The sequence below is a fragment of the Panulirus ornatus genome, chromosome 34, assembly GCF_036320965.1.
Source record: "Panulirus ornatus isolate Po-2019 chromosome 34, ASM3632096v1, whole genome shotgun sequence".
Classification (NCBI taxonomy): domain Eukaryota; kingdom Metazoa; phylum Arthropoda; class Malacostraca; order Decapoda; family Palinuridae; genus Panulirus; species Panulirus ornatus.
The window spans coordinates 3355675-3378402 of record NC_092257.1 but is presented as its reverse complement, the minus strand read 5'-3'; the positions used below and the strand labels follow the sequence as shown (position 1 = coordinate 3378402).

Sequence of the window (22728 nt, the reverse complement as noted above, 5' to 3'; positions counted from 1 at the left end):
CCAGAATTTGTAGAGGAAGGTATAGAAGATGAGAGGACAAATATAAAAGATAGTGATGGGGTGAGAAAGTATTAATGAACTTTAGGGAGAATACAAAAAAAATATTCTGGGAGGAGGTGAATAATGTGAGGGGAATTAGAGAACAAAAGGGAGTGACAGTGAGGGGAGCAGATGGGGAAATGGTACTGTAAAAGGCAAAAAAGAAGTGAAGAATAGTTGGAGTGAGTATTTTGAAGGACTATTAAATGTATAAGGTGATAGGATGGTGGGTATGGTTTCCCTGGGATGAAGTGGTATGAGTAAGAAAGCCATGGTTTGATGGAAAAAAAAGGAGGCAGTGATTTGTATGGACAAGATGAAGTGTGACAAGTGACAGGAGTGGATGGGAATGCAGGGGGGTTTCACAAGAAAAGTAATGGCATTGTTGCCGATTGATTTTTCAGACTTTGGCATCTGGAGTTTCACAAGAAAAAGGAGTGGCAGTGTTACCAATTGTTTTTCAGGCTTTTTGGCATATGGTGTGGGGTGAAATGTCGTAGGACTGGTGAAATACCAGCTTAACACCATAATATGATGACTAGAGGGACATAAATGAATGTTTGCTTTACAGAGTTTGTTGATTGCATGTGGTAAGGTATATGGGAGAGTGATGACTAAGTGGGTGGTGATATGCACAGAGTATCTGACTGAGGAGAAGCAGTGTGGCTTCATGAGTAGTGGAGAATGTATAGACCAGCTGTTTTATTTGAAAAATTTGTGTTAGAAATACTAGGAGAAAGAGAGGGATATATGAATGGCATTTATAGACCTAGAGAAAGCATATGGTAGGGTTGACATGAATATTGATTTTATATTCTTTGCCACTTCTGGTTTTATTTCTATTCTTAAATGCTATTTTTGTCTCTGCTAATAAACACCTGCTTTTCAAGACCTTAAAAGTTTTGAATAACCAAATATTCTTTCTACAAGAAAAGAATAATGAATTGCTTAGCTTTCATTAGATGAAAGAATGTAAATAAAGATTTGTTAGCTTTAGAGTTACCACAAAGTATTTTTCTATTTCACAGGAAATTCTGGGAATAGTGGACCACCTCAGGGATTTGGACCTGCCCCGGATAATCCCAATATTCGAGATGCTGGCAGACCAGGACCACCACCTCAGGGACAGCATCTGCCACCATCTGCTTTTGGGAGGTGTTTATCTATTATTCACATATGCTGTTTCATCTTTCCTAGCATTCAGAACCCAAAAGTACATGCTGAATCTTTCCTAAACACATAACTAATGACCATCTTCATACTTCAAGCACAAAACATTCAGCTTCAGTCCTTAAGATATGAGCCTAAGGACTTTGATGTTGGTTAGGTTGTCGAGCAAGCAGTTACCACTTTATTATAGTAAAGAATAAGAATGTATGTAAAAGGAAAAGAATATCCTAAGCATCTATTTGCAAGGTAGAAAGTAGATGTAGCACATTAGGAAAAGATAGAGGTAGAAGAATGGGTTACCAGTGAAAGATATACCATAGTCTTCATATATATATCACCTAAGATAATTTCCCTTTCACATGAAGTGGCTCATATTCATCAAATTTCACAGATCTTCAATATTTATTTTCAAAACCTATACATAGTAATGCACAGTAAAGAATTCCACATTACTAGAGTTCTTCATACTTGCACAGTTTTGCACATGATTTGATGTATTGAGTTCAGCTTTTTTCTTCATGCATCTGTTCATCTTCTGCAGTATAATACATGCATTAGAGACATTCTCTATACATTTTCCTGGCAACTACTATCCAGAAAATGTGGTGGTGATGAGAGTTTAAGTTTGTGATGGAGTAGGATGGGATGTAGTGAGAGTTTTTGGCAAGGAGAGGGAGAGGCACTCTGGTTATCTATGTTTCATCCACCATTATCTGATTCACCAGCTGTTTCATCTGAAGGTCTTGGAAAAGAAGTTTTCATAGGACTTTTGGAAAAGCTATTCAGGATGGAATGAAAAGGATTTTGAGCAACTGGGGCCTGAACATACAGCAGGAAAGGCATGTACAGGATAGTGTGAATTGGAATGTTATGGTATACTGATGATGTGCTGTCAGTGGACTGAACCAGGGCATGTGAAGCATTTGGGGTAAACTCTGGAAAGCTCTGTGGGGCCTGGTTGTGGATAGGGAGCTGTGGTTTCAGTATATTACACATGACAACCAGAGAATGCATGTGATCGGATGTGGCCTTTCTTTGTCTTTTCTTGGCGCTACCTTACTTACACAGGGAACAGGGATCAAGTATTGAAAACAAAAAGCTAACTGGGAAACGGTTTTTTTTGTGTGGAAGTAGGAATGTAATCAACACTGTTTCAGGTTAAGATAATTTTATTCTCACACTTGACCAACACATCTTAACTTAGGTGACTCAAGAAGATGAAAGTGTATGCTTTTTATATAACTAAAGTTTGTTTCATATTATTTGTTGATTTTAGAAGAGATTGTTAAACCGTTGACATTCTCCAGTAGCAGATTTTTTGGAGTGTAATCCTGTGCTATATTTCATGTTGATATATTACATGATTGTATTTCATTTATATTTTGTATGTCTTCTCAGGGATGATTGCCCAGGATATGATCGCTATGAACGGAGATCTCCAGGTTTAAGGAATCAGTTTGATCAGGGTAAGATTTTTTTCTAAATGTGAATTTTATATCAGTAATGCTAATTACACAATTGAGTATAATTTGAATGCAAGCTCTGTAATTGTTTTGATGGATTTGATTTTAGACTAAATTTTCAGACGTACTCTAGGATATTTTACATAGGAAATTTATGTTGCTTTTTATTGAAAGTTTAGACTCAAATTGTTTTTTACATATAGGGGATTACTATGTCAGTTTAATTGAGAATTTTGTTTTTTGCATTGCTAACAGGTTTGTCTCTAGAAGTTAATCACATCAGTGATTTAGTAAATTCTTTCTTTCACAGAATTAGGTGTATATATAATTCTTCTTCTAATATTATACATGTTCACTGCTTCCTGCATTAGTGAGGTAGCGCCAGGAGCAGATGAAGGAAAGTCCTCATTCACTCACATCCACTGTCTAGCTGTCATGTATAATATAATGAATCCAAGGTTCCTTATCCACAACCAGGCCCCAGAAACCTTTCAGGGTTTCCTTAGACTGCTTCCTATCTCTTGGTCCAGCCCATTAACAGCATCTGCTATATACCACATTGTTTCAGGTTGCTTTGTCCCTTGCATGCCTCACATCCAAATTCTTGTTCAAGACCTGAAACCTTGAGGCCCCTTTCACTACAGCCTTTCACATTATTCTTATTATCCCTTGTACTAGTTCCTTCTACTTCCAACATTACATAATATTCTTACAAACACACCTTGTATTTTTTCATACATGTTTGCCATTTCATGCTGGTGAAACTTCACTAGTTAAGTCATCCTAAATTCAAAGGTCTCCAAAATTTGAATTCAAGAGAACCTCCATGTGTTTCACACTTGTTTTTCTGGATCAGCTTGGGTTGTGGGCACCCTTTAGATCGAAACATTCAAAATGTAATCAGTATAATGAAGTGAATTGTATTGTTCATTTAGTTTCTGTACACAGATCTCTTGTATGGGTTTTTACCTAATGCATGAATTGATAACTACATATTCAGAAAGTTACTGGTGAAATTAGGCTAAATAATGAGAGGTCTTACATCTTCCTGAATGTTACCCATTATGTTTGTTTAAAAAGGGTCTATTTATATTTGTTAAAGGATACAGTATATTGTATTTTTCACTTATTTTACTTGACAGTCCTCTTAAGAAGGTTCTTATGTCATGAATGAATTGATAATCATCTTCATATTTAGAAAAATATGTAAGAAAAACTGTATGTCAAAAGAAACTGAAATATACCAGAATAACACAGTGTATACCATTGAAATGGCTAAAGTTGTGTTCAGATGACCTAGTTGAACAGTGCTTGATATAAAATGAGAATTGATTTGTAGCCAGTCAAAGGTAGACACTGTATAAAAGCCTTTATCCAGTCATCCTAAATCCAAAGATTTTATACGTATGGGTAGATGTACTATGAAGAGTGATATCAATAACTATGGAATGCCAGTAGGGAGAGATGCATTCTGTTGGGTTCTTTCAATAAAGATAGCTCATCTGGTGGAATTCTCTGCTTCTGAGGTAAATGCCTTGTTGCCAAACTATGTCTCAAACTGTTAGAATCAGTGTTATCTCTTTCTCCCAGTTAATCTTCCCAGAAGTTCTTCTCAAACTTATTGAACTATGGGATTTAGTAACCCACATAGTACAAAGTGGAAGAAATAGCCTTGGTGCTGAAAACCTGTTCAGCATTGAAGATCTCTTCAGCTGATACTTCAGGATTTTCTTGGCCACTTCATTTTGGGTTCTGGCACCTAATGTCAAAACTCTGGAATATAGAATTTAGTCATGGATTTTTTTCCTAACCTGTTTATAGTCTGAGATTAGGAAAGTAATAAACTAATTCACTGTGGGTGGGTGTTTACTCCCAGGAATTTTTTTTGTTTTCCATAGCTAGAGTATAATCATCAGTGATCCAGTATTTCTCTATTGCAGTTTGGTTGTATATATAATGTCATTAACTTAACGCATCTAGTGGCATCCATGCATGTTGCCTGATGTTACAACCTAAATTTTCTCCATACACTGGTCTGTATAAATGGAGCTATTTAAGAAGTGTCTCCATGTTGTGTTATGATTTTTGAAGCTTTGTCATTCTTACAAGATGCCAGTTATAATTGATGAAAAGTGTTACAAAATCACTTACAAAATTCACATAATACTTTTTTCTCATGCTGGATTGCTGTCTTCTGTGTTAGCAAGGTAGTGCCAGGAAACAGATGAAGAAAGGCCACATCCCCTCACATACACATATATATATATATATATATATATATATATATATATATATATATATATATATATATATATATATATATTGCATTACAGGTTGTGCCTCTTTAATCTGGCAACCTTGAGACCTGGCCATTGCCAGACCAGAGAAAATACCAGAAAACAGAAATTGACCCCTAAGTCATACACAGTTGACAATCCAATCTCATGGTACTCACTCAGTCTTTACAGAAGTTCCTTTATCTAATTTTTTTCAGTAACTCCACCTTTTTAAGCATATATAATGATTTATGCTTATGCTTATTAGTACTAGCACCATCTTCTGCACCTCTTGGTCCCTTGGATGACAGCTGAATATAAGAAATCAACAAGATCGTTAATTAGCTGGGCTGCAATGTAAACAGATTTTGGCACCTCAGCACTTCTAACAGTGCCACCTTGTTGGCAGATCCACACACAAATACCTAATGGCATCAGATTCAAAATGTGCCAGACCATAGGAGTTGCTGGACCACAGAGCACTGGATTAGAGAGATACCACTTGTAGTTCACCATGGTGCATGTGATCTGGTATTTGCTGATAACCATGAGGAAAATGAAGCACAGTTTCCCAAGCACACTTTCATGTAATGATCACATTATCAGGGGAGATACAAAAATGAGATAGAAGACATAGGACAATCAGATGATATACAAGGAAGAGACAAAGTTAAGACATCATTGGTGAACAAGTATTACTGGATGGTTGTGTTCGGGTCTGGCACCATGCGTGTCATAAAATTTTATCATGTGGACAGGAAAGGGAAGTGTTTACAAATTTTGCCTACGACAGAGCTACCCAGTTTGTATGGACGTTCACTAATATTCATGTTACAATATTTTGTGTATTTGATAATAGAAGATTCAATGATATTTCTTGTGGGAAAATAGTTACAGTTAATAACTGAATTAATTTTACTCCAGTCAGTACAATGGTCATGATTTTTAACATGATTAAACAAAGCATTGATTCTTGTCCTTTTCTTATGCTCTATTTCTATTGCTTAAATTTAACATATGGTCCTTACCAGTCTGCCCAATATTAAACATATTACAGATATTACAAAGGATTTTGTGAACACAACCCGCAAAATTTTCTGGCAAGTTTTTGATTGAAATATTCTTTATAGTTATTTGTTGCTGAAGGCTACATTTACATGAAAGTAAGCAACCTGGTAATTGATGTAAAATTATCTCTTAAAGAGAGAACTAAAAGATTCTTGGTATTAAGGGGGGTTTGGGTTTAACTCTGTAATTTGATTTCTTTGCCAGCTTAAGAGATTTAACAATGAAAGATCTAGGAAACTTTATCTTGGATCCATTAGAATATATATGTTCTCAAACTCATTGAGCACTGAATAGCCTTAGAAGCTCCAGTGCTTGGCTTATAAGCCTTGATTCTGTGATCCAATCCAGTTCAATCAAACTCATCATTAATGACTTCCGGACAAAATATACATAATGCCTTAAGGAACATCGACTGGAATAATTATAGTTTAACTCTGTCATGTTGAGCTGATGTGTATGCCTCACAAGAAACTGCTCCTAACAGACCACTAGCACAAGAATAGACTCTCATTTGTTAAGAAATATTAGCAGTGGGATGACAAAAAGTGGAAGTGTTGTAGTCTGTTGAGGCTGCATATGATATTACTGGCAGCCGTAGAGGCAAAGTGTACGGGGGGGGGCTGGGTGGTTACCTGTACGACCCACTGTAGATTCAAGCAACTGTAAAGTTTCCAGACTCACTAATGGTCTTGGGGGTGCTTTTGACTATAATGGTGTTGGGGGTGCTTTTTACTATAATGGTCTTGGGGGTGCTTTTGACTATAATGGTATTGGAAGTCTTGTGTTTTTACCTCAAAATGTAACAATCAATCAGAATCGATACCTGGAGCTTTTATGTGATGAATTACTTTACAGTTTTAAAGACTAGTTATGACATTTTTATGCAAGATGGTGCACCATGCCACACCACTGAATTAATACGTGACAGGTTTGCATTTTGTGTTGTGACATTCATTCAAGACTGGCCAGGTAACTCACCTGACTTTAAACCTATTGAGAAGTAGTTGTCAATTATAACGTCACAGTTTTATGGGAGCTCCAGGCTGCCATCCATGATTTTTGGGACAACCTTTACCCTACTTAACTTCAGCATCTTGCAGCATTTTTTCACTTAATGATGAAGTACTAATGGAGATGAGCACCTGTTTTATCTTGTTTATTGATACTTTTATATGTTGTGTCTCCTTGTAAGTAGGGCACACCAGTTTTTTCTGCCAGGACTGTAAATGCATGAAAAAGAAAAACAATTATTTATTATATACATTCTTTTCATCTCCCCCACATTTGACCGCCACCCCCTGCATCAGGGGGTAGCAACATGCAACAAACGAAGAAGTGCCACATCTGCTCTCATTCATACTCGAGCTGTCTTGTGTAATGCAAAAAAAAAAAATATATACTCTTGAACTACCTCACACATGTAGTGGCAGATTATCATAAATTAGAGGATACATAGCAGACTTAAATAGAGTCTCATTAGGTTGATTTGAATATTATTTTATTTAGAAAATTATCTGCTAGTTAATCATAATTACAAACTTTATATTTTTTTTTAGAATAATTGAAACTATCCTTCACATAGTGACCCTGGATATTGTGAGTGTTGCTGATAGATGATCTTTTCTATAATATTCATATCTTAGATACAACATCTGTCAGTTTGCATACTCTCCAGTATTTCCTGGAAGATTTGTATTCTTCATTGGTTTCAGGAGCTCTTTATTTAGAGTTCTGATCTTCACTTCAAGAAAAATAAGGTTATTTATAGTACAAGAGTGCCTTACAAGAACCACTTTTCGTGGGTTTTAATATGAACTGTTTTGGACCTATTTCAGATAAGCATCTTCAGATTGTTTCTTGAAGAGTTCAGTTGACTTCGTGCAACAACCTAAGTAAGAGTTGTCAAAAGTTGTAGACTTCTAGCAATGAGAGGATTTTGTTTCTGGCAATATATTGCCTCAAAGTCTCTGCCCTTGGTGACTGGAGAGTTTAGTGAGGTAAACCCAACTACCATACATCAGAACTTTATAGTTTTTTATGATGAGATGCCAATAGTTGAGGTAAATCTAAGACCTAGTATTTTGAAGAAAAAAAGATATGAAATAAAATTGAACTTAGAGATAACACTGTTTTGATTTATTCTTGGAAGACTACAGCTAGAGGCCTTCATTCCTTTTGCTCAGTTAAGTCTCTTGAGAGATTTGATAAAGAACACCAGAAACTACTGAGGGAACATCTCCTTGTAGTCAGGAAATCTAAAACCTTTCTTAGCAAGAAACACCTTCCATGGCAGAGAAACTTGCTTTGTTAGTCCAACCTGATCTAGTTCTGGACAGAAATACAAGTTTTGAAGTATAAAGAACAGATTATCTTCAGGGGAATATCCCTCTAGCAATTTTTTCTTGGTTTTTGTTCCATGTGCTGCATTACCTTCTCTTTCAGAAGGCTTTTTTTTCTTTCTGGTGACCACCATTGAGTTAATGTACATGGTCCAAGGATCAAAAAACATTTTGATGGTTGCTGATTGATTTATGGGTAGACCTGGACTGAGCCAATAGGTCACTAGCAAAGATTAGGTGGTTGGTGAGGGCTGAGAGGCATTTATCTTCACAGAAGGCAGATTAAGAGGCTTCTAGCCCCCAGAGGTCCATGAGAGTCTCTCAACACCCACTGAACATTGGCCTGGAGAGAAGTAGTTATTCATACTTTAAGACCCACGTTGCATATAATTCTCATGTCTCATGGTTCTTTATGACTGTTAGTAATTGTGATATTTTCATTCTTCAGGTGGATATAGTAGGAGAGAGAGCTCATTAAGTGACAGCCAGCCAAGTGATGATCCACAGTATGGGAGGCGGTTAGTGAAAGCATATCTTGTACTAAGACATTAGACACTGTAGCATCTCTGTACACTGATTTTATAAGTGACATATATGCAAGGGCAGAAGAGGATAGTGAGTGAACAGTGTATTTGGCGTAAGTAGGGTGTAAATGATAAGGACAGGAATGGAAAGAGCCTTACATTTGTGACTATCAGATTTTTTTTTTATGAGTACTTCCTTTTTCAGGTGTGTGATAGATGTCTCTGTTACAGTATCAGTTGCAGACCGAAGGTATTTTTGGATTACATGGTTATGGAATGTAACACAGGTTTACACGAAGTTTCTTCAGGGAATAGATCATCATGTCATGGACTGTACAGATAAAGCAATATTATATGGCATCTGCCATACCTAGGTGGTGTCAGATTTGAGAATGTTGTGGTTATAAGAATATTTCTTGTAGATATTTACTGCAAGAAGTTTTGGACATTACAGTGTATTCTCACAAACCTGAATGCTGGATCCTCCAGAATCTGGGCATTTTGAAAACCTGCCACTGGCTGAGTTCTGTCTTTGTTGCAAGAGAGAAGAAGAATAAAAGATACCATTCATGGGGTTGGACATTTGGTTCAAGTGGTACAGTTAATGATGCAGTGCATTTCTTCCAAAATTTTTGATGTCCCAAAACTAGACATGGGATTTGGATTTGGGAGAATATTGTCCAAGTTTAGGGGGATATAGTTTTTCTAGTCAAACTAGGAAAAATACCCAGTCCAGACACCCTTGCACACTATTCAGTCCAGGTTGGGAGAATGCTCTGCATTTTAATGTTCTGAAATGCATAGAAAAGCCAGCCAGCCTTGAAAAAAGTGCACATTTATCAGTTGCATTTGATCATGGAAATTTCAAAGCTTTTCTGACAGCATATATCTTAGAACTGGTGCACCTTTAGATTGCTTCAGTTTGAAATGTTCAAACAGTATGATGTCTCATATTGTAATTTAGGTTTTGCAAGAGTTGTTCATGTAAGCGGCAATAGCTTTTTTTTGATTCTGCTTCAGTGAAAATCCCCTTCATCATTCCTTCATCACTCATCCTCTCCGTAGGCCTGAACCATTTCAGCACACAGTGGTCTGTCCCCTCAGTCAAACTAAACTCACTACCACATTTTTCACATTGTATTGTTTCTCTTGTGATCAACCTGATGAAAAATTTCTCATGTGATCAACTTGCCTGAAATGTCATTTATTATGCTAAGGTGTTTTGTTGTCAGCATATCCACCCTTTTCCATTCCTTTGATTTTAAGGCCCAAGACTTGCATTCATACCACTTTGTTGGGACCACTGGAACATCAAACATATCCATCTTTCTTTTTTTTTTTTTTTTTTTCTTTTTTTTTTTTTGCCGCTGTCTCCCGCGTTTGCGAGGTAGCACAAGGAAACAGACGAAAGAAATGGCCCAACCCACCCCCATACACATGCCTTGATTCAATCCACTGACAGCACGTCAACCCCGGTATACCACATCGCTCCAATTCACTCTATTCTTTGCCCTCCTTTCACCCTCCTGCATGTTCAGGCCCCGATCACACAAAATCTTTTTCACTCCATCTTTCCACCTCCAATTTGGTCTCCCTCTTCTCCTCGTTCCCTCCACCTCCGACACATATATCCTCTTGGTCAATCTTTCCTCACTCATTCTCTCCATGTGACCAAACCATTTCAAAACACCCTCTTCTGCTCTCTCAACCACGCTCTTTTTATTTCCACACATCTCTCTTACCCTTACGTTACTTACTCGATCAAACCACCTCACACCACACATTGTCCTCAAACATCTCATTTCCAGCACATCCATCCTCCTGCACACAACTCTATCCATAGTCCACGCCTCGCAACCATACAACATTGTTGGAACCACTATTCCTTCAAACATACCCATTTTTGCTTTCCGAGATAATGTTCTCGACTTCCACACATTCTTCAAGGCTCCCAGAATTTTCGCCCCCTCCCCCACCCTATGATCCACTTCCGCTTCCATGGTTCCATCCGCTGCCAGATCCACTCCCAGATATCTAAAACACTTCACTTCCTCCAGTTTTTCTCCATTCAAACTCACCTCCCAATTGAATTGACCCTCAACCCTACTGTACCTAATAACCTTGTTCTTATTCACATTTACTCTTAACTTTCTTCTTTCACACACTTTACCAAACTCAGTCACCAGCTTCTGCAGTTTCTCACATGAATCAGCCACCAGCGCTGTATCATCAGCGAACAACAACTGACTCACTTCCCAAGCTCTCTCATCCCCAACAGACTTCATACTTGCCCCTCTTTCCAAAACTCTTGCATTCACCTCCCTAACAACCCCATCCATAAACAAATTAAACAACCATGGAGACATCACACACCCCTGCCGCAAACCTACATTCACTGAGAACCATCTTTCTTACAAACACTGAATCTTTCCATCTTCACATTCCTTAATGTAGTGCACTGGACCAAAATCCCCTCCTTCACCATGTGATAACTTCAGCTTCATGGTTCATTTCAGTGTCACATCCACATCCAGTTACCTTTGGCACTCCACTTCCTCCAGGTCCTCTCCATCTTAACTAATATTCAAACCATGTCGGCTCACCCTTATTTTGAGCTTCATTACTTTACCTTTGTGTACATAAATTTTCATGTTTCTTCTTTTCATAACTTAAACTAAGTCACCAGCCTCATGAGTTTCTCTCTGAAGTCTGCCATCAGTGCTGATATTTACAAACAACAGCTGATATACCTTTCATGCCTTTTACCTCCACCATTCTGCAGACCCACCCTGCTTCACAGTACTTACATTTACCCCCACACCACGCTGTCCATTGACAAATTAAACAGCCATGGTGACATCACATATTATTGGTGCAGATCCTACTTCTCAGGGAACCATTCATACTCCTTCCCTCCTGCTTTCCTGGTAAAACTCCTCACAACATGTAGTAACTTTTCACTTACCTCATATATCCATAGCACCTCCCATAAAGGATTTTTGTCAGTCTTATCATATAGTTCTCTAGTCCCTTGCACCTTACCAAATTTAGTCAACAAACTTGTAGCTTTATAAGTTTAACATTCCTTTTTATGTTTCTTTTCTTTGTACAAGGGCACTGTAAATGCATTCTGCCAATCCATATATAAAGTATATAACAGCATATAAGTTGACCTTTGAAGCTTGATAATAACCCCCCAAGAACTAGGCAATGATTTATACCCCAAGCATAAAATATGAACCTCAAATTCCAGATGATTTTTGCTGTAAACGACACTGAAGATGATGTAAGCAAAGAATTCTTTAGTGTAGATAGTTGTTATTTTGAATCAGCTGTTTCATTGTTTACTTTTTATTGCCACATCAACCATCCTTGTGTTCAGATCTCCTTGTTCTAAGATTCAGTTCATTTTATCAGAACTAACAACGTACTGACTCACTTATTTCCTCTCAAAATGCTCTCCTTTTCCCTTCACTTATCCCACTTCTTGGTGTGTGAGCACAAACAGTCTCATAGACTACTTTCACTGTAACCACCATCAATTTTCTTACACTCTTTCAAACAGTACCACTATTTAATCTACATGTGGTGTGACTAGATGGAATGAAGAATGAAATGAAAGGGTGTATGAGAGATGCGGTATGGCAAGGAATGCAAAGGGAGTGAATTGTGGAGTGGTAGAATGGGTGCGATGTAATACTTTGGGGTGTTTTGGGCATGTGGAAAGAATGCAAGACCGGGAGTTTACAAGGAGAATGTATGATAGTACAGTAAAGGGGTTGGTGTGAGTGGAAGATCACCTGTGACATGGGCAAATAGGGTGGAGGAATACTAGAGGGTGAGAAATAGTAGAAGAATACATGGAATGGTGTATGCGAGGGAGGCATGTAAGGACAGGGATAAGTGGAGACTCTTTTGATGTGGTCACCCCTTGATGGGAGTTCCCGAAGGGAACAGGTGTCCAGAGATATGAATAGATTGATAATTAGTGCCACCCTTTCTTTCATTCTTATCTGATCACTGAACTGCAAACTTCACTCAGAACATTACCAGACCATTCTACCCCTTTACCCTTCAACTTTCTTTCACTTAGATCCGATATTGAATAATTCATTTAATCAGCCATCATAATGCAGTGGTATATCATACTACCTTTTCAACCACTTATCTCTCCTTAGCCATGCAACTGTAATATACCAACTTTGATAAACCCATGTCACTTGCTTTGAGAGAGTAAGAATTGTATCATTCTTTAACATTAGGAGTAACATAATCATGGTAAGTCGAGAGGCTGGAGCTCAGTTTTTCCTTACTATTGTCTTTATAACAAAAAGTGAAGGGATGCATGTCCTTAGTGATAGGATGTATGACATACTCATGTTCATTTTACCTTATGACTTTCCTATAAAAATTTCCATCTGGCATATTAATCCTGCAAGTTGATTTTTCTACCTGTTTTCCATCCGATATGTGGTGCGTGGAGTGGATGGTGGGGAAAAAGCCTTTGCTTTGCCATCCTTTTCTTCTATTGCTTTTAAGGGAACTGCATTTCTTATTCCAAGTAGTGTTAAGGCCGGCCTCCTCACTTGGACCCTGGGTCTGTGTATCTGTGTCTATGTAACTCCTTTGCTCATGTTTGTAGAATGATAATGATCAAGAGATAGTCTGCTGGAATATACACCATCAATATTGGCAGTGTGAAGTGCTTGTGCTAGCAGACCATAATTTTAGCCTGGATCAATGGTGATAGCTGCTATAACTTCCACCAACATGGTGTTGAAACCTCATGTTATTTTTTATTATTATACTTTGTCGCTGTCTCCCGCGTTTGCGAGGTAGCGCAAGGAAACAGACGAAAGAAATGGCCCAACCCCCCCCCATACACATGTATATACATACGCCCACATACGCAAATATACATACCTACACAGCTTTCCATGGTTTACCCCAGACGCTTCACATGCCTTGATTCAATCCACTGACAGCACGTCAAACCCGGTATACCACATCGCTCCAATTCACTCTATTCCTTGCCCTCCTTTCACCCTCCTGCATGTTCAGGCCCCGATCACACAAAATCTTTTTCACTCCATCTTTCCACCTCCAATTTGGTCTCCCTCTTCTCCTCGTTCCCTCCACCTCCGACACATATATCCTCTTGGTCAATCTTTCCTCACTCATTCTCTCCATGTGACCAAACCACTTCAAAACACCCTCTTCTGCTCTCTCAACCACGCTCTTTTTATTTCCACACATCTCTCTTACCCTTACGTTGCTCACTCGATCAAACCACCTCACACCACACATTGTCCTCAAACATCTCATTTCCAGCACATCCATCCTCCTGCGCACAACTCTATCCATAGCCCACGCCTCGCAACCATACAACATTGTTGGAACCACTATTCCTTCAAACATACCCATTTTTGCTTTCCGAGATAATGTTCTCGACTTCCACACATTCTTCAAGGCCCCCAGGATTTTCGCCCCCTCCCCCACCCTATGATCCACCTCCGCTTCCATGGTTCCGTCCGCTGCCAGATCCACTCCCAGATATCTAAAACACTTCACTTCCTCCAGTTTTTCTCCATTCAAACTCACCTCCCAATTGACTTGACCCTCAACCCTACTGTACCTAATAACCTTGCTCTTATTCACATTTACTCTTAACTTTCTTCTTCCACACACTTTTCCAAACTCAGTCACCAGCTTCTGCAGTTTCTCACATGAATCAGCCACCAGCGCTGTATCATCAGCAAACAACAACTGACTCACTTCCCAAGCTCTCTCATCCACAACAGACTTCATACTTGCCCCTCTTTCCAAAACTCTTGCATTTACCTCCCTAACAACCCCATCCATAAACAAATTAAACAACCATGGAGACATCACACACCCCTGCCGCAAACCTACATTCACTGAGAACCAATCACTTTCCTCTCTTCCTACACGTACACATGCCTTACATCCTCGATAAAAACTTTTCACTGCTTCTAACAACTTTCCTCCCACACCATATATTCTTAATACCTTCCACAGAGCATCTCTATCAACTCTATCATATGCCTTCTCCAGATCCATAAATGCTACATACAAATCCATTTGCTTTTCTAAGTATTTCTCACATACATTCTTCAAAGCAAACACCTGATCCACACATCCTCTACCACTTCTGAAACCACACTGCTCTTCCGCAATCTGATGCTCTGTACATGCCTTCACCCTCTCAATCAATACCCTCCCATATAATTTACCAGGAATACTCAACAAACTTATACCTCTGTAATTTGAGCACTCACTCTTATCCCCTTTGCCTTTGTACAATGGCACTATGCACGCATTCCGCCAATCCTCAGGCACCTCACCATGAGTCATACATACATTAAATAACCTTACCAACCAGTCAACAATACAGTCACCCCCTTTTTTAATAAATTCCACTGCAATACCATCCAAACCTGCTGCCTTGCCGGCTTTCATCTTCCGCAAAGCTATCACTACCTCTTCTCTGTTTACCAAATAATTTTCCCTAACCCTCTCACTTTGCACACCACCTCGACCAAAACACCCTATATCTGCCACTCTATCATCAAACACATTCTACAAACCTTCAAAATACTCACTCCATCTCCTTCTCACATCACCACTACTTGTTATCACCTCCCCATTTGTGCCCTTCACTGAAGTTATGAAAGTTATGAAAATTAATATTTGACCACACTTTGTAAACCTATTCTAAATCATAGTAGGTGTAGATAGGCTTTAGTATACTTCAGTTGCAATTAATGTCAGTATTTGCTCAGAAAACCTTGCTACTAAACTTGGAAGTGACTAATTTGATTAGATTTGGCAAAGCATGTGTAGAGTAAAATTAATGATTAACAGAGTAACTTCCTTTATAGTATTTCCAAGTCTTTAATTACTGAAGTGAATTCTTCCTTCAATCCTGGAATCCTTCAGGGTTCTGTTGTATCACCTACCCTCCATCTTCTCTTCATAAATGACCTTTCTTCAACCTCTGACCCTGTTTACTCATATGTTTACGATTCTTCATCTTGCTCTCCCCTCTTCTGACAAATATACTTGTTCTTTTTCCTGTATTGAAGATATTTCCTCTCTTGATTCAGATCATTACAGCATTTTGTTTAGGGGAATAATGCAAAAATACAATTTCCTTCCAAAGTCTCATTTTATACCAGTAGATTTCTGAACACCATTATATAATCAAACAATGATGAAAACATGTTTAGCATAACCTTACCTTCTGTATTGTCATGGAAACCTTGTATGATAAGCCATAAATTTATTTCCACAAAGCTGGTGGCTTTGTGTAGTTGTTTTGTTTTTATAACCAGCTTTTCAGTATCTACAGAGGTCTTGTTTGCCCTGGTATGGAGTATTGATTGCATATCTGGTGTGGTAGTTCTTCCACATCCTTCATAGTCAGGGTAGAATAAAAGCCTTGTTATCAGCTCTCTAAAATCATCCCTATTCAACCACCATAGTGTTGCTGCCCTCTTTCTGTTCAACAGGTGTTATTTTGGCCATTGTTGTCTTGAGCTGTCTGTTTTTATCTCGGTCATTAAACCTGGACCATCAGCATGTGCTTGGCTGCTTCTTCTCACCAGTTGTTTATGAAGACTAGCCACCAGTCCATTTTGATATCTCCATAGAATTTTGAAAGGCAAAGCTGTGGAATTCACTCACTTCTTTTGTCATGCCCTCATACAATAAACTTCCATCTCTTAGAGTTAGGTTTACAGGTAACAGAGGATCTCATATCTATTTTTTTATTTTTTCCTACACTGTATTTTTCAGTTCATCTGAGAGGGACCGTACTTAGGCATGTTTTTTCTTGTAACATGCCACCTACTATTAAGGAAAAACATTAATGTAGTCACAAGTGATAAATATATGTAGCTGTTGGCCCAGGTGTTGTCTCTTGCTAGTGTTAATGACTTTTCTTTCTGGCATTCTCATAAGAATGTGTGAAACATCAAAGCCAGTCAGTACATTGGTGCAGGTGTCTGCCAACATTAGAAGAAGAAAGTCTGAAGTGCTTGTTTAAGTTGAAGATTTTTTGTAGCTTGGTAGGAATGTGTATTTTAGGTGGAGGTTGTAACCTTGGGTATGTCTGTTTTAGCTGATACAATACTGTAGATGTGTGTGGCCATTCCAGACCATAACTATGTCATCAGTTATCTACAGCTGACTTATGGCAGCACTTTTTTCTTGCTTTTGTGTACATAGATCATTAGATATTTTACTGAACTTGCTTTGGCATAAGCTTACAGTACAGAGTACAGAAATTTCTTTAGTACACTGTATTGTGCAGTTCATCAAAATAGTGCATTATACGTTATGTTTCACGGTAATGGTAACCAAGTACATGTGTATGTCGGGTCATATGGTTGTAGCACTCTTATGGTGTATCTCTCCTTTGACATGACATATTTTATGATGCAGAAAATATTTTAAAACAGGTTACAAATACAAGTTTGATATGACTAGCTTTATGATGGAGAAAATATTTTGAAGGAGTTTTGAAATATATGTTTGGCATGACTAATTTTACATTGGAGAAACTATTTTAAAAGAGTTTACAAATACAAGTTTAACATGACTAATTTTATGATGAGAAAATATTTTAAAAGAGAATACAAAATCAAGTTTGACATGATTGAATTTATGAAGGATAAAATATTTTTGAAGAGGTCACTAATTCAAGTTCGACATGATTGATTTACTGATGGAGAATACTTTTATCATCCTGTATTGACCAAATGATCATTTAGAGAGACTTCTTTACTATTGTAGGACTCATAATTTTACATAATAATTTGTCACTGATGTTGTTAATGTTTTGTCATTAAGCAAACCAATGCATCATGAAACATCAGCAGCATCGGACATTGAATCAGTGCTGATTGTGTGATGTGCAGTAAGAGATGTCATCTTTGACTATTGTCTTCCTTATATGACATTACATCCCACTGTTCATGGTTATTTGAACATGCTAAAAATATTCAGTTTTAATTTTTTTCAGGAAATAGCCGTTGCAGTTCTTAGTTTGCTTTTGTAAATGAGAGAAGAACTCTTCAACTATCCTCGGCATTAATGTCTGTGTCTCCATGCACATATATGTGTTCAGCCACACTTTGGTTAAATTATAGGTATGAGTTTTCCTCAGTTGCTGTTTGATGCACTGTCATGTAATTTCTCATGCAGTCGCATATTGATGAGCACCTCAATATCCCATCACAAGAAGTTTACCCAAGCCTTTCAGGTTCTTACCAAAAATAGCTTGCCCTGATGAAAACTGAAGCACATCTATGAATTGTTGTGAAATATTTTTGAGAATATTTAAGGCAAGGGAAATGGACTGTTACATTTTGTATCTAAATGTTAGAATAAACATTTAAAAAAAAGGAAGAATAATGCACATTGGATTATGAAATTTTAAAATAATGGCGATGCTTACTCTTGTAAAGGGGATCCTACTGCAACCAGGGCAAGCAATAGAAGCATCCTTGGTGCATTCTGTGTTGGGATCTGACTGTGAGACACCAGACCTGCTGTCTGTATGGCTGTTTTCTGAGGCCTTACAAGGACTTCTCCTTTTCACCCCTAGCCTTGTCTTTGTTTGAGATTATAAGCACCTCATTACCATATGAGTTTATTCATGCAGATATTGTTGATTGCCTGATTCTTTAGTGTGCTTTTGAGTGTCAACAACATTTATATGAATTGAACCAGATAACAGGTTGTCAAAATTCATTGTTACATCTGGGATCACAGTCATCATCATCTGTGCATCCTGTCTCTGAAGTACAGACATTAGTTCTTACTTTCTAGTGTACCAAGCCATGGAATATTAATGCAGTAGTATATAACTGAAAGACTAAACAGTATAATATTATCCTAAATTACCCTATTAAAATAGGTCAAGTATCTCAATTCTGAGAAACATGGCACTGATCTAAGCTGAGCCAGGTACTGTAACAGGATGCCAAAATTCAGCGTCATGTCAATCTTCATTTCCAGCATAATCTGTACAGTACATTAGTCTCTGAATTGAGGACATTACTCCTTATTCCCATGCATACCAGGACATGGAATATAACACTAAATAACATAGAATATTATTCTAAAAACATCATATCAAAAAAGGTCAAATATCCATGGATATTTGTTGTGGTTGTATGTGGTGGTCCTAAGATCACTACAGGACAGTTTAATATCTGGAAAAGGAAATTTACGCACTTGATAAAGGCTTATTCTGCCTTATGGTTTAAGAGTAAGTTCTTTATTGTATGTCATCAGTCTTACCATGTGGTAAGGACTGCTTTATGTAAATCTTGTGATGAGCAGTATAACCACAATTTATTTATGCAGTATAACCACAGTTTACTTATCAGAAATCAGGTCAAGAATAGATCAGAACCTCTTTTGGTAGAAAAATGGGAACAAGTGAAGAAAGTCACAAGAAAAAGAATAATTTCCTCTGCTCTATTTAGGGCACTGGTGAGCACAACATAATCAACTACCACAGCAGTTGGAATAAAGTAGGTGAAGACTTGGCAGAAAATTCTCTCAACAACTTACCAGCAAGAAATGTAATGCCCTTTATGATTGCTTTAAAAGATTACATAGTGAGTTCTGGAACTCATACTACAACCAAATGTCAACTACTGCTAGATTTTGGTTTTTGCAGTGCCATCCTCTTGATAACGCAAAAAGAAAAACTTGGGAGCAAAAAGCATTTGGATTTCACCCACAGAAATCATATCTTGGAAGAAATGTGTAAAAGAAATTGAGTAGTTATGTTTGACTACCATACCTTCAGTATACACAGCATAACAATCAGTACCTCTTCAAAAAATGGCCGGTTGGAATGTGCAAATCTTCAAGACGAGAGCCAAACCAGTGATGACACTAAGGCACTAGAATACTGTTTGTTGTTAAGATCACTTTTCAAGGCAGGGAAAGTTGCTCAGCTAGAAAATGTACAAAGATCTTTCACAGCCTACATAGACTATTAAATGTTCTATTTGAGGTATATTTAAGGTACTGTAAAGCATTGAAAGCACTGAGACTGCCCTGTATGGCACAGATGGGGACTGTATTCACTCATTGACAATCCTTGAGGGATTTTATTTTTCACTGAAAAATAGTACCCTTTTGGCATAGCAAGAATAAAAGGCTGTTAAAAGTTACCTTTAAATTTAAAAGGTGACATACCAAACATACAAAAGAGACAATGTAAACATTTGGGGTCCCAGTGTGAAGACCATTGTCCACTGCTCTTAGAAGACTATGGACACCTGAGTGGAGAAATGTAAAGTGGACCTGGACCTCAGTCTGCTATTTTAGCCAGGTTGTGGAGGACATGTAACCTTCCAGTCTATATCCTCAAACAGCCTGATTGAGTTGTTGCACATCAAGCCATGTGGGTAGAAACACCTCCAAAACCATAGTATTGTATATATAAGGTTAGATATGTAATCATTGTTCTCTTGTAAACTCTTGATTTTTTATATAACTAACGAATGTATCCTTACTTAGAGGTGACTCAGACCAAAACCTTTTGGATCGTTATGGCCGCCGCAGTCCTCCACCTGCTGCACCTGCATCCAATCCTGCAGCATCAGGACCCCAAGAAAATCTCTCTGGAGGGCCCACTGGAGTCCTTGTCAAGAGGCTGGTATGTTAGATATGGTGCTAAGATATTTTAAACTGATACTTGGAATCCATATTCTCATAAATTCTGTTCATTCATTAGAAAGAGCACTTACTTGATGAAGGGTTGAAACATCTTACCTTTCAAAATAAGGTGCATCCGTGAGGATTTACCCCCTTTTGACCATTGTAACATAAGGCCAACAGATGCTCATTCACAGGATTGAACAACCATATAGCAACCTGCCCAGGCCTGTTATTTCACTGCAAAATTGGCTGGTGCCAAGCCATTAACCTCAACTATTCATTCTCACTTGTTCCTTAGGGATGTTCTAATTGGCTGATTGTTTCTTGATGTTGCCTTGCTGTGACTTCACGTCTATTTATGGTATTGAGAGATGTCATGAATATCAGTGTTTTTATTCATGGGTTTTCCATGGCATGAATTGCATGACTTTTAAGTGCCAGTACTTTGTTGTACACTGACAAATAGTGTGTCCAGAGACAGTATCAAGGTCACCTGCCACAATACTTCTGTGACTGTAGACTTTGCTTTGATGCTAAGCCTTTTTTTTTTTTTTTTTACAATGGAGTCTCCAGTCACTGACAAAAGTCCACATCAAGGCCAGGCCTTACTTGAAACATAGAGAGGTTAATGAAAAAAAAAGATACAAGGGAAAGTATTTTAAGGATTTTGGAGGTGGTGGAAAAAACTTTTGAATTATATTTATATTTTATTTTGCTTTGTCGCTGTCTCCCGCGTTTGTGAGGTAGCGCAAGGAAACAGACGAAAGAAATGGCCCAACCCACCCCCATACACAATGTATACACACACACGTCCACACACGCAAATATACATACCTATACATCTCAATGTACACATATATATATACATACACAGACATATACATATATACCCATGCACACAATTCACACTGTCTGCCCCCATTCACTCCCATCGCCACCTCGCCACACATGGAATACCTTCCCCCTCCCCCCTCATGTGTGTGAGGTAGCACTAGGAAAAGAAAACAAAGGCCCCATTCGTTCACACTCAGTCTCTAGCTGCCACGCAATAATGCCCGAAACCACAGCTCCCTTTCCACATCCAGGCCCCACACAACTTTCCATGGTTTACCCCAGACACTTCACATGCCCTGATTCAATCCACTGACAGCACGTCAACCCCGGTATACCACATCGATCCAATTCACTCTATTCCTTGCCCTCCTTTCAACCTCCTGCATGTTCAGGCCCCAATCACACAAAATCTTTTTCACTCCATCTTTCCACCTCCAATTTGGTCTCCCACTTCTCCTAGTTCCCTCCACCTCCGACACATATATCCTCTTGGTCAATCTTTCCTCACTCATTCTCTCCATGTGCCCAAACCATTTCAAAACACCCTCTTCTGCTCTCTCAACCGTGCTCTTTTTTTTTCCACACATCTCTCTTACCCTTACATTACTTACTCGATCAAACCACCTCACACCACATATTGTCCTCAAACATCTCATTTCCAGCACATCCACCCTCCTGTGCACAACTCTATCCATAGCCCACGCCTCGCAACCATACAACATTGTTGGAACCACTATTCCTTCAAACATACCCATTTTTGCTTTCCGAGATAATGTTCTTGACTTCCACACATTCTTCAAGGCTCCTAGGATTTTCGCCCCCTCCCCCACCCTATGATTCACTTCCACTTCCATGGTTCCATCCGGTTTTGATGTGATACTATTTGCTTATTATGTTGTTTGATTTTATTTAATTCATTTTAGAATTGTTCTAAACTCTTTCAGCCTAAATATCTGGATTATCATCTCTTCATTCCCAATGTAATGGTGGAAAAATCATGTGCATGCAACCTTTGCAACATCATTAACACATCTTCAACTCATGCAAGAAAGAAAGAGAGAGATAGGCATTCCACACATCCAAATTGAATGGCTTTTTCTAAAATGCATAGAAAAACTTGTCCTTCTCCACTTGTAGTTGAAACATTAGCTGAGTTAAATAATTCTGGGGTGGTAACACAGAGTGACTTAGTGCCCCTCCCTCTTTCAGGTAGTAGGTGGTAGGCAGTAGCCACTGATCAGGTACATATTACCAATACTTTCCATCTTGGATATCAGTAAAGTTAGTGATGGCTGTGCAGCAAGCCATC

The 22728-nt window shown here is 38.3% G+C and overlaps 1 protein-coding gene across 4 annotated transcripts in view; it reads left to right on the top strand.

Moving 5' to 3' along the window:
* Positions 1 to 22728, top strand: part of LOC139759781 (uncharacterized) — a 93502-nt gene that overhangs the window by 57885 nt on the left and 12889 nt on the right. For all 4 annotated transcript variants that reach the window (XM_071682234.1, XM_071682233.1, XM_071682232.1 and 1 more), the window contains 4 exons: positions 1068 to 1194; positions 2608 to 2675; positions 8804 to 8873; positions 20445 to 20583. In XM_071682234.1, the coding sequence (XP_071538335.1) occupies positions 1068 to 1194; positions 2608 to 2675; positions 8804 to 8873; positions 20445 to 20583 (404 nt within the window). The remainder of the gene's footprint in view (positions 1 to 1067; positions 1195 to 2607; positions 2676 to 8803; positions 8874 to 20444; positions 20584 to 22728) is intronic.